The sequence below is a fragment of the Megalops cyprinoides genome, chromosome 2, assembly GCF_013368585.1.
Source record: "Megalops cyprinoides isolate fMegCyp1 chromosome 2, fMegCyp1.pri, whole genome shotgun sequence".
Lineage (NCBI taxonomy): Eukaryota > Metazoa > Chordata > Actinopteri > Elopiformes > Megalopidae > Megalops > Megalops cyprinoides.
In genome coordinates, this window is record NC_050584.1 from 11,051,133 (window position 1) to 11,064,434 (window position 13,302).

A 13,302-nucleotide genomic window follows, 5' to 3' on the forward strand; every position below is an offset into this window, starting at 1 on the left:
AATTCTGTCCACGTAACAGATGTCCCAGGCCAGCATTTATGTTGTTGTGGCACGAAATGCAGAATGCGCTATACTATCATCATTCCGTGCCATCGAATGCAACGGAAGCACAATATATTTCGTGACTCCGCAGTTACAGAACGCATTCCGTCCACGAAAACAAAGGTTGCTTGAACTTTCGTAGACATCAGTATTTCCTTGGACACAATGCTAACGCATTTGTGTTTTTCGTGGTTTCATGCGTTACGGTGTTAAATTGTTTCGTAATGAATTTATGCGTTTTGTAGCACAGAAGGCATTCTGTCTGCGAAAGCAAAACATTGATGTCTATGAAAGTTCCAGCAGCCTTTGCTTTCGTGAACGGAACGTCTTCTGTAACTGGCGGAAGGCATTCCGTCCACGAAAGCAAAACACTGATGTCTACAAAAGTTCAAGCAGCCTTTGCTTTCGTGGACGGAATGCCTTCTGTAACTGCAGAGTCACGGAGTATATTGTGCTAAATCCCTTTCGTGCACATCATACTTTCAGTAATGTAGGTTTCGTGATGAATTAATGCGTTTCGTAGCACAGAAGGCATTCTGTCCACGAAAAAAGGTCTGTTACATTTGGCGCCCCATAATTAAGAGCTTCAGTAGGTAACTTGTGAGAGTGTATGCATGTGTATGGGTGAACGGCGTTCCTCACACATTAAAATGAACCCAGACGCTACGATAAATGTTAATGTTGTTTTGTAATGTGCTTACCGTCATGCTCTCATGCGCTTTAACTTTAAAAATCAACGGAAGCAAATACATTGATGTTTTCCAGACGTTTGGTTATATTGTCAAAACATATTAATGAACGCTCAAACAATGTTGCAACAATGTAAACCGAACGTAACATATCCACATGCACTGCAGAGAAACGTGTCATTTCGCAACATAATCAACGCAATGTGATCACAGTGTTACGACACAACATTTCATACTTGTGGCTTTATAAGCCAACGTCAGGGCATGACTACGCTGGAATTAAAATATTCACGTTTCATGTTGGCTTTTCAACAAACAAGAAAATCAGTGGGAACCAGTTAGGTAGACGCCAACGTCTTGCTAAATCCTGGACCCTAGAACTGCTTAAGTAAAATACTATAATTCAGAACATACGCTTTTAACATTAACTATTATTGTCTTGGATGGCAAAGCAACAAATCGTCATGGCGGGAAGAACCACATGAACATCATTTTGCGTGAATGTAGTTTAAATTTCACATGGCACTTACTCTTCATTAAAACCATTGACGTGCAGGATCCTCATCTGCTTCACAATCGTGCTCTTTCCGGACTCCCCAGCCCCTTCGAACAAGCAAACAAATAAATACAGTCACTGTTTTAAATCATTGCGTGATAATACAGACGGCCTTCGAATCCAAGACTAGGATGACAATACTCATAGTATATGACAGCGAGCTTGAGGAGCTCACTAGCGAGCTACCTGGAGCTGACAAATATGCGAGAGGGCGACAACAGTATAGCAACAGGTATTTCACGTTGTATAGTCACATATTATTACTCCATCTTACCCAATAAAAGTAGTCGATGTGTGGCTTTATACGCTCGTCTTTCTTTTTGCAACTGTTTTTCTATTTTTCTGTTAGCTTCTCGTTGTGTTTTTTCAACGATGCGTTGATCTTCAGTCTTGTTGTTGCCTAAACAACCCATCATCCCAGCTTCTTTCTTGTTTTCAAAGTGTGAAATAATTTTTAAAAAATAGTTTTCGTAAATTCAGTACAAAAAGAGGACTAACGGTGATAAAATCGGTGCACCGGTTCTCCGCCGATAAGAGTAATAGTGTCCCCGTTAACAATTTAGTTTTAGGCTCTACAATCACCGATCTTTCTATTACTCATGTAAGCAGTTCCTATAAATTACCAATAAATTACCAATAAAATTAATTCTTAAATTAATTCCACGAATACACAACAAGACGGGAGCGAGACCTGGGCTGCATCTGGAAAGCAGCCAACTGCTCTCCTCTTTCCTGCATTTATCTATCTAAAAATTCTATCTGTATTTCGGTCTCTATAACTCAGCACTGCCTCTTTCTGCAGCGCCAGCAAATAACAGTGGGGGACATACCTCAGCTACATTGTTACTCTTACACCTAATTTTGATGTAATTGTGTGTGAGAGGGAACCAGGGCCATTAATTTAACGAATCAATTCAAATATGCTACCAAATATGCAGGAGCTCTGCAGTTTGGGTCTTGTTGAAGCATACCCTATCATCCGAGCAGCGTTCAGATTCCTTTGTCGTTTTGCCATTATTTGCTCTGATCTTGCCCATCAAACGCAGTAGTTTACGTAGTGATTAGCTACATTACGCATCACAACCGCTAAAATCCCATATTAACCTCACATTCAGTTTTTTCTTGGAATAACAGTTCAAATGGATATTGTCGTGCATACTGAACATTAATAGCCTACTCAATATAAAAAGGAGGAAAGCGAAAAAAATCCATTCTCAGTGAAAACAGGTAGCCTCCAGCCATTTCCATTCATGCTTAGGCTCACCATGGAAACATCGGAATGCTTACCAAGCCTGTGTTCATAAGGCATCTCCAGCCAATCATTTTCACGACAGATCATAGGCACGAGTGAAACGGCAAGTTAACATTGCGCCGTGAACTCTTTACACGCAGGCGCACCGTCTGCCAGTACACTAGTGGATGTAAGTAGTGCTTCGACTGATAATACAGGTGACTAGCTATCCATCATTGTATACCGTGGAATTTCAGACAACATAAGTATAACACACATTACGTTAACATAAGAGCATCGAAAACATTCAGTTAAAATTTCTGTTACTTCAACGATAAAATTAACTGGCCTAATATTTTTAATACTGCTATTTCAAAAGAAATATTACACTGATTTTAAAATGTAGGGAAATTATTTGTTCGACGAGAAATTAATTCGAATCTGAAAAGTAAGTGGAAAATCAAAAGAAATTAACTGTAATTTCCAATGTCAAATACAAACCGAATACAGAATGGAATACATTCAGGATTATAAGGTAAGGCACCTTATGTTTTATATTTTACCGTATAAACGCTCGACACAAGGGTAATGCAGCAAAGCACGCACTGTTATAATGCTAAGTACCATGAAGGGATTAGTTCTGCTCAACTGCCGGTATTATGAGAATTACCACAAAAACCGCAGGTGACATTGCTGACATAGTGCCTGTCAAGGTCTATGCTTGGCTCCTGATGAAGTCTGAATGGGAACTGGGCGCAAAGACAATACGAAACCAGGAGTTAAGATCCATAGTCATGACGGAGTCACTAATTCAACTCCCTTTGTAGATGTAAAAACGAATCACAAACAGCTTCATCTTATACCAGGGGTTTCATTTAACATTGTTGAATGCGCAACTAGCTACGAATATATTTTTTTTCTTATTCATACTTTTCCAAACCCTTCTAGGTCATCACATTCTATTCCATGTGTTTCACTGACCATTGATAAAATCATTATTTTCTACTGAATCTTGCGCAAAACAAATGACTAAATAGTCATACCTGTTACGGTTGATGAAAGACCACTGAAAATGTCCTGTTTTATGAAAGCACACACAAAAAGACCACAAAATGTACCATATGATTCATAACTGCATCGGTACTTAACATGTTTTATATTTGCATTCATTTGGAATCAAATGCAGTACATAGGACAGCACATACTAATTAGCACTTCTGTTGTCAGAAATTACAGCACATACATGCGGTACCTGTTGGCTGCAATTAGAAAAATAACTGAAATGTTCAGGGTCAATATATGCAACAGAACTTGCTAGCTAGTTTTCACGCATCCACGTGGGTAACTATGTAGCTAGCATCAATCCTTTCCGTCAGAACAAGAGAGAATTATTTTTTAAAACCAAAACTTTAGCCATGAAGTCTGTGGCTAATATTGACATGATTTTACTTTATAACTAGGTAGCTATCATAGAATGGATAGATTATATAAAAGGAGACAAGCAACTTTTTTTCCATATTCACCAAAGGTGGCAATAAAACCACGTTTTGTTTGTTTGTTTTTATCAGTGCTTATGTGACAGAGCTGGGTCTGTGGCAACTTTTGAACCTAAAAATTTTCTAAAAGTTTCACTGTCAAATTACTGTCAACATCACAATGTGTTTTGAGCACTTTGACTATATTTGTGCATCATACACTGTTTGAAAATGGTTGTAAGAGTGTGATGTTATCAAATTGTTTACCTTCAATATGGAAGGTTTTCTTACAGTCGTCATTTCTTTAATCACACACAATTAAAATTCTCCACCTGAAGACCTGTAAATTGTAAGTGTTTTTTTTTGAAATCATGTTCTGAATCCTTGCATAATCACAATCCATCATTGTTTGTCTCAATAAGGAGGACATTTTAGTGCTCTGAACAATACAAAAAGCTGAGTGGCAGATGTCCTTTGTGCAAGTAAATAATGACTTGTGCATAGAGAACACTTCCCAACCTTTAATCTGCAGTAGATGATGGTTTACGGCACCTATTCTCATTCCAAATCTCAAACTTGCAGTATGAAGCAATTGCCCCCTAGTGGCCCCTCTGAGCAAGACATAATATCAATACAGTTTCATTTAGCAGCTTTGAGAGGCCTGATAATGTGATTTTTATGTGCCACAACAATGAACTATCCTTTTAATCTTACAATTATTTTATATCATAGTAAGAGGTCCTCAGACATTATAGAAACTTGGGCTCCTCAAGGTACTGAGTGCCCAGGTTCAAAACCTCTGCTCATGTTCCAAGACCACTGTATGACAGTTTTGTCCCTTTCTCCCAAACACTTACCAGGGGGGAACATGATTTCCATTTGTCAAGGATCATTACCATTAATCATTTAATTTAATTAATCATCATTTTACACCTAAATACACATGAGTACTAACTTTCTTGCCATGCCTGTACAGATAAAAAGAAATAAATTCCCAAAGCTGCGCAGTCGAAAATTCCAGTGGAAAATTTCCATGGAAAGTTTCAAAATTTACCACGGGAATCCCCCCTCGCCCCCCCGACCAAACCCTAGTCCCACCACTTAAAAACATATCATTGACGGTCAATGACTTTCCTCTGTGGCACATTCCTGATTCCTGGTTAGTGTCTCATTGTTTTGCTTTCAGCCTCCTGAACTTTGACCCAGTGGGCCGTGTTAGGAAAGTTTCAACATGAAAAAGGACAGATTCAGAAAGTGAAATTTTTGAAAGAAAACAGGATGCACATTTTCCCTGAAAGAGCAGCAGGTGCACAGGAAGCCTGGGGAGGTTGCAGTTTTTCAATGGTCATTTGCAGAAGGGCCACTCAGTTTTGTGACCAGTGAACACAGCCTCCAAGTCCGACAAACTCAATAAGTACCCACACATTCAGGACTAAGCGCAGCATGATATATGACTTCATATATAACCACCCCTGCCAAAGCTATGAGGAAACCAGCTTTGTCACATCTTTATTTTGGGAAAGCATTGCTGGCAAATGCCAGGAAGCTGTTGGTCATTTTTATTCTTTGTTTCTTTGTAACTATTTTTGTTACAATGGTTGCTGGTAGGGCCTTCTGGCCCATGATTACAGCTGTCTGTTGTATTGGATAAACAGAGGATAATTTTCCATCGCAACTGCATACTTGCAGGTAGAAAAAAGAAAGATTTCCCCATAAACCAACAAAACCCACTTTTACACTGCTGGGTTAAGATATTGATGTTGTTGCCATCTACATAATTCTGATTATTATGAGGCTTATCTAGGAACGTTGTTTTCTGGCTTGGATATTCTGGGAGGACAGTTGCCAAATCAATGTTTGAATGACGAGCTCAAAAGTACACCCTCTAATAGTGCCTCTCTCTGTGTTTATACCACAGTTTAGAATCTCATCTACTGGTTGTGCACACGCACATGTACTCACGTACACATAAAACAAACAAACATGCGCTCAGATCCAGAACACAGTTGTGTACAAACAGCACGCACCATTATTATGATCCTCACTCTAACACAAATCTACAGGAAATGTTGCCGCATTGCACAGAAAGAAGACCTCAGCCTTCACTTAGCTGGGAAATTTAGACAGGCTGTGGGGAAAGCATGTCATAATCATTTTACAATGACCAAATCTTGTCTGTTACAATAACAGCATCAGATTAGAACATAGCGGGGGAAAATTTATAGAATTAATAATGTGTACAAAATAATAAATATGGAATTTATTTTAGACACATTTTATCAATGCCATGAAACATTGAACCCAATTCATCAAAACGTTGCTGCAATAATCAGACTTTGAGATTGGAGCAAAGTAAGGGAAGAATTTATGGATGTGCAAACAACAAAAAAAGCACAGACTTTGGACTATTCTCATTTGCTTCTATATATTGGTAACATGATACAGGAGTGATAACCACTCACATGAACATCTAAGTATTGCCACTGATTACAGGCATATGTCTCTGTATCTCAGGAATAGCCCCCCCCCCCCCCCCCCCCAAAAAAAAAGGAAGGATGGCAAGATCCTCCTAGGGAGAAAATTTTGACCAAAACATATCTCTGCGGTCCTGCTTTGCCACAAAATGACCAGACAGTGAAGCACTCTTTGTACTTAGATGAAACAGTTCCCGTAATAATGAAAATGTGGCTGGTTTATTAAGGTCGGCCACTCGAACAGTCCATGATTTTGTGATGCCTGCAGTGCTGATGTTACAGTACAGATTACGACTGTAGCATTAATTCAGTGAAGGGTTAGAGTTCACCTGCAATGTACCTTTTGTTTTCAGACAGGAGCCTATCTTGGTCAGTGCTGAGCATGCTACATCAAACAGCAACTGCAAGCAGTGGCTCACGGCGGCTCACTTAACTCCATTTCACAAAAGCAATGAGTCACACTGTGAAGTGACTGAAATTTGCTGGCTCTATCCAGCCCTAAGGCACAAAAGAGGACGCACTGAACAGGCTGCTAGAGTAAAGCCATACTCTGTGCAGTCAGGTCATTTTGTGCAAACGCAATTTCCATGAGCAGTTCATCCCATTGATTTTACAGAAAAAAGTGGACGAGTTTACCATCAGAGAAACTATTTGGTGGATGTAATAAAAATGGAATGTACTGGTTCATATTCATTCTCAGAAATGATGTACAAACTAAACAGAGTCTTAACTTGGTATTTGTAAATATTCCTGACATTAAGTGGCAACCCCTAAATAGATGTGAACTTTTGCTCCAGTACAATGTTACCATTTATAGAAGCAAATAAAGTTATTCCAAAGTTCATGCTATTTTTAGGCGTAGATACCACCATAAATTCTTACTTTACTTTTCTAATACTTAATTCTTTAATTCTGTTATAATCTCTGATTACTGCAGCAATGTTTTGATGAATTTGTCTCAGTGGTACTGGTCTTTGATGAAACCTGTACATAACAATAGGAAATACCCAGTGTGGTAAGGTTTGAGCCAGTGCACTTCACTGGATCATAATGCTCCCACAGCCTGTCTAAATTACCCATGTTTGCAAATTAGGTAATACACTCTCAGGTTTTATTGTTGCAGTAATCCAGTTTACCGGAACAAGTTCATATTCTCCTACCATTCAGTTTACTTTTTTATTTTTATTCCAACCAAGTTATCTTCTTTCCCTTTCCATGTTAACTGTTAATCATGATAATCTTTTTTGGTAATAACTTCCAGCAATAAAAAAATCATTGGAATATGGAAATTTCAATGGTCTCAGCAAGGCAGATTGCACTCAGCAAGGGTTACCCAACCATGTTCCTATCCAATCATAAGGAATATGATTGGTCACTATGCCTAGAACATGGTTTCCCAACCATGTTTCGGGCATCACAACCATATACACCCATACGGAAATGAAATGTACATGGAAATGACAAATATATTGCAATACACCAAAATGGCAATAATTTACATATTGTAAATATATTGTCTGATATTCAGTAAGAATATATATAATATATATTCTGTAAAATATATTCTCAATACATAGATTTGCTTTGTATGGGGACCAAGAGAAGCTCGCATTAGGCCTGTTTTTCATAGAAAAACTGCTTCTTTTCAAGTCAACAGAACCCATACCAACTGGTCTGGCGGATTGTGCAGTTTTCAGTATTAAGATATGAGGTGTATCATACTGTTGCAACATTTCCCATCCCTCTTCATATTCCCTTCAAGCGAGTGACAGGAAACCATCTTCGGTACTTCTCTGATGTACAGTATGTTTTCCATCCAATCTAAACAAACTGAATTAGTGTAAAGCAAGAAGAAAAAGTGCTGCCTGTAAGAATTGGCAGTTAGCTTCAGACTCCAAGTAATTAATTCCTCGCTCAGGATGGGAAAAACAGCTCACAGTTTGCATAACAAGCAGTCACAATAGTATCAAGCAAAGTAATACAGAACAAAAAGTAAAAGAGAACTTGATGATAATGAGGACTGTTGCCATTGAGCCCACTTATCAGTCACTTATCACTGATATGTAATCCTTGTAATACCATTTTCCACACAAAATACACCCTGTAGTGGCTATACGTTTTTGCAGCAATATCACCAAAACAATTGTTTATATGCTAATGTAGGCTATTCTTTGGGAAAAAAAAGGTTAAGATGCAGTTGCTGTATGACTATTTAAACAGTTATTGCTAGCCACAATTTGGTGATAGTTAAGTGCCACAGGTGGTCACAAAAAAGGCAGGCCTAATTGAACTGAGCTATGACTTCCGTTCAAATTGTCACATGAGCATGCAACTGACATAAATTATTGTATTTACAACTTTCATATTTGTCTTAAAATATGTTTAGAGTGGAGTTTACCTAACTGAGGTAGTTGCTTTTGACTTTCGAAACTTTTGCTCTACATGACAAAGACAATTGTAATCGGCTAAGATATAAAACTAAACACCAATATTTTCATTAATTATTTAGTTCATTTATTTAGTTAGGCTTCCTTGAGTGACATAAAATCTTTCAATTCAGGGATTTTGGTTTATTGTTTTAGGTCTTGAGATGTTTCCCGTGAGTCAGCAAGATAGGATATCATGTAATAGTATAGATATACACACCATGATGCAGTGTATGCTTAGGGTGGAGCTGAAGGAACAGCGCAACAAACACTATCATGCTATCATGCTAACCGCTATCATGTTACAAATTCTCTCAAGGTTTTTTGGGTATGATATGCTTGGAATGGAATCATCCTATCAAAAATACATCCAATGAACTCATATTGATGATATTGACATTAACTATCGTGATCAGGGACAGCTATAAAGCATTTACCAGCACTCGTACAGCATGTCTAAACTTCTGGCACGATAAGTGAGTTATTCCCAGAATGCATTTCATGAACTGGAACCTTTGCCTTTGCTGTGTCACACATGACTGAAATACCCAAGGAATGCTACTCCTTTACGAATCTGACCTAAGAATGTATTTACTGTCAAATCATAGTATTGACGACATCCCTAAAATTGTGTAATCCATGTCACTGGTAGATTGCTTATCTTTCTTGTTCTTTCTGTAAAAGCTGATTTTGTGTATGAAAATGTTTTGACAGAACTCAAGAATATCTTCTTGAATTGTTTTCCAAATTTAGGTATTACTATTTATAGACGGACACAATGTGGGACAACAGTTGTGTAAATTGGGTACCTGTGGCTATGGCTCTAAAACAGGACAGGATTTCTTGTGTGGTGTAAGAAGAGTGCCTCCTTTTTTTGACAGAAGAGTATTACCAAGTAATGGAATTCCGTGTTATATGGGCCAAAAAACACTACAGGAAAAGCAACTAGGGACCCTTAGGATGTTATCTAAGACAAAAAAACAGCAGTTCACAGTGTAATGATTATTTAAAATGTAATTGAACATAACTGTTGCTCAGAGTAATAAACTTACTTCTGGTAAAAGTCAGTTTCCATTTGAAACTATTTAACTGGATGTGGCCAGGTCATTTGCTAGGATGAACATCCAATCAAGCACTTTTCTTAGATTCTACCTTTGAAGACTTTCCAGAATTTCCATTGAAATCCTCTCAGTTATGTGCCCCATAATTGCCAATTCACATCCATAGATGACATTAAACACACTAAATTACTTGTTGTTGGTGGTGTTTTTATGTCATCTGTAAATGCCATGGGTGTCTATATGTGGCTAAGAACTCTGTCTCAATGTTTCAAGAAAGTTCAGTTTTTGGTCTGATATGTCCAATGGGCATCCAGTGGACATTATTAAGCCTGAGCACTAAGAACAAGATGTGAAGCAAAGCGGAGTGACTCATGCGTAGTGGAAAGGGACATCTTAGCATTGGCTGCCTTCAGTGAGACCTCAGCCTTGAAATTCAACATCTGTTTGTACACCCACAAAATTTCTATCAGGATTATTCCGCCTCTGAATCCGCAGTGCCGCTTAACACTAAAATATAGCTCACTGTGTCGCCTACAGTGCTGTTGTCCCTGAAGAATAACCTATCTGGCATTTATTTCTGTATTAACCTAGGGACCGTTAGGCCCAAGGGCTGTGGGAAAATTGTTAGACCTACATCTCAGAAAATGGGATTTGTGTATCAATGCATTCAATGTCAACACACACCACAGTAAAACTACAATTTTCTTTGTGTAAATTTTATAAGATTACTTAACATAATTTCACCGATGTTTCACCGACGCACCGGCATCTACATCTGCACCACCGACCATGGGTGCCAGTTTCTCCAAAATGTCATTCCCACGTCTCAAGTCTACATGAGACTAAATGGGCGATGCATTTTGAGAGAAGATTTTAATCCCCAGTTTCAAGGAAAATTATTTTGTGTTAATCTGCAATAACACAAAAATGTAAATTGACCGATCGATATCTGCACTGTGACAGACGAGTCCAATGACATGTGCATTCACACCTACCCAGTAACAGCAGTCGAAGCGTATACTTGTATTTCGGTTTCTGCTCCTTAAGATCTCTGTCGATGTTTTCACTGACTTTCCTCGCGTTCCTCTTGGTCTTTTTCCCCTCCACCAGCAGATTGTTCAAGTTCTTCTGCTTCTGGGTACTGTGTTTCTGCAGCAGTAGTAGCCGCCGGGTCCGGTCCACTCCACCACTGCCTCCGTTCTGTAACAGTGCTCCGTGCCCTCGATGGACCTCTCCCGCCGACGGTTTCCCACTGTCCTCACTGCGTATTTGGCAGTTGCGGAGTGGCACTGTTTCGTTGTGTCCCCCTGTATCCTCATGGTGAAACGCCTCAGCGCGCAGTGGTGCAGCAGAGTCTGGTGGCTGGTTAGAGTCCGATACGGAACCATCGGGCTCCCCAAAGAGACGCGAACGCAGGCTGTAACACAGTCCCATTGTAAAATATCTTAAATCGAAATCCTTAAGCAGACGATATTCGCTTCTGGTTCAGCGCGGCACCATCTTACTGAAAATTCAAACCGGGTTGGTGAGGCTATGCCCCTACATTCGAAACGCTGTGTGCAATTTCGCGTTTAAACTCGTCTGTCAATAGTCTTGCATTCAACGACTGTGGAAAACCTCGATCAATGTGTACACTGCTGGTCCTTCTCAAACCATAAATAAACCAAAGCTTCAATCTCGAAAAGAACCGAAAATCCTCGACCGTTCATACGTCACACTCATTTCGGACCCTTCAGACGAGTGCGGGAAGGTGAGACGTGCGAGAGTGTGTATGAGCGCCTTCAACAGCTGAGATGACGTTGTCTTGTAGGATACCTTTACCGTATCCTGGCTAAAATGCTGAACTGTGAATTCCAATTGGGCTATAGTGTTTTTTTTTTATCACTTTCAGAAAAAGCTATGGGATCTTCCATGGAATGTTAAATCATAGCAGTTCACATCCAAGGTCATGTACTTCGTGGTTCATACATACTGTATATTAGAGTGCCGAGTTAAGTTGAAAACATCAAATTCGCTCAGATTAAAATAAGAAAATAAACAACTAGAGAATGAAGCTAAATAAGAAAATTCGGGTCACGGTAAACGTGCCTGTAGAGATGTATGTTGATGATGTTCCTTCTCAATGCTAGAGCCCTCTACAGCACCTGGAGCTTGGCATAGTACAGTTTTAGTACTGACGGTGTAATTACCATGCCGCAATCCAGCATTAATTTCACGTGGGAGCACAGTAAGGTAAAAACAACATAACTGCTTAAATATTCTTATTCAAAACTTTGCTAAGTAAATATGGGGGTCAAGGGAGAGACCAAAACCAGAATGAAGGGCTACATGGATAGCAAACTAAAACAAAAACTTTTTAAGGCAAAATTTGGTTGGCATATTTCTACAAATTGACGTAATTTACTTAATTTGACCTAATCTTCTACAACATATGTGAATGATGAAGAGATGATCCATGTATCTGTCTGCAGGCAAACCTGTGATCCTGTTCAGAAAGAAGAGCTGCAAATGTGAAATATGCAATATGGAATAGCACCCTCATGATTTCTGTAAAAGCAACAGTGGCAGTGGCAGTGAAGTGGAAACAAGCAGTTTTCTATTTTTGGATTTTATGAGAAGCAAAAAAAATTCCCACTGCTTTAATTTTAATGTTATATTACTTTTATCACTATGACTTACAGCACACCTATGGAAAGTTTCTATGAATAGCTCAGATAGAGTAAACTGTAGTAAAAGGTTCCATAAAAATCTACTGGCTGTGTAAATCTTCATTTACTGTTATGGCAACAGACCTTTGCATGGATAAAGATAAGAGTACATTGTATTCCAAAGTCTCCAATCTCTGTGTGTCATGCTTTCATCCAGGAGCATTTCTAGCTATTGAAAAGATCAGGGGCTATGTCAAGTTTGCCTGGGGCTTGTATTTTTTTTTTTAAGGGAGATCGGCATCGGTAGGTCAGGGAGGTTATATCTACCTTTATAATAAATAAATAAATATTATCACACCTTTGGATGCTGCAAGTCATGTTCTGCTCTGCTACACAGTCTGTCTGTTGTTTTGCTGTAAACACCTCCTTTTTCAGGGGAGAAAATATTGAGGGCTAGGCTTAAAATATTGAGGGCTATAGCCCCGAATGATCGGACCGAACGACGCCACTGCTTTCGTCAAATAATGATGGCATCATCCTCCTGTAAGTGCTTGCAGATGACTCCAAACTATAGAGAGGACATGCTCAAGCCAACATGTAACCTGAGGCCTTATTTTGGGATTTGTCTATGGTAAATAAAACAGCTTACATTAAATCACAGCCTCAGCCACAGGTGACCAATTGCTGTCCACACAGATTG

General features: G+C 39.0%; 1 protein-coding gene across 2 annotated transcripts in view; it reads right to left on the reverse strand.

Moving 5' to 3' along the window:
• gnal (guanine nucleotide binding protein (G protein), alpha activating activity polypeptide, olfactory type) overlaps nt 1-11,676 on the reverse strand; it is a 39,444-nt gene extending 27,768 nt beyond the window's left edge. The window contains exons 1-2 of one of the 2 annotated variants that reach the window (XM_036521409.1): nt 10,950-11,676; nt 1,262-1,334 (exon numbers count right to left, since the gene is read on the reverse strand). In XM_036521409.1, coding sequence (XP_036377302.1) covers nt 1,262-1,334; nt 10,950-11,388 — 512 coding nt within the window. In that variant the 5' untranslated portion in view covers nt 11,389-11,676. Of the gene's footprint in view, nt 1-1,261; nt 1,335-1,561; nt 1,701-10,949 lie in introns of those variants that run through there. The other variant, XM_036521410.1, reaches the window with a different exon arrangement.
• Nucleotides 11,677-13,302: the final 1,626 nt, after the last annotated feature.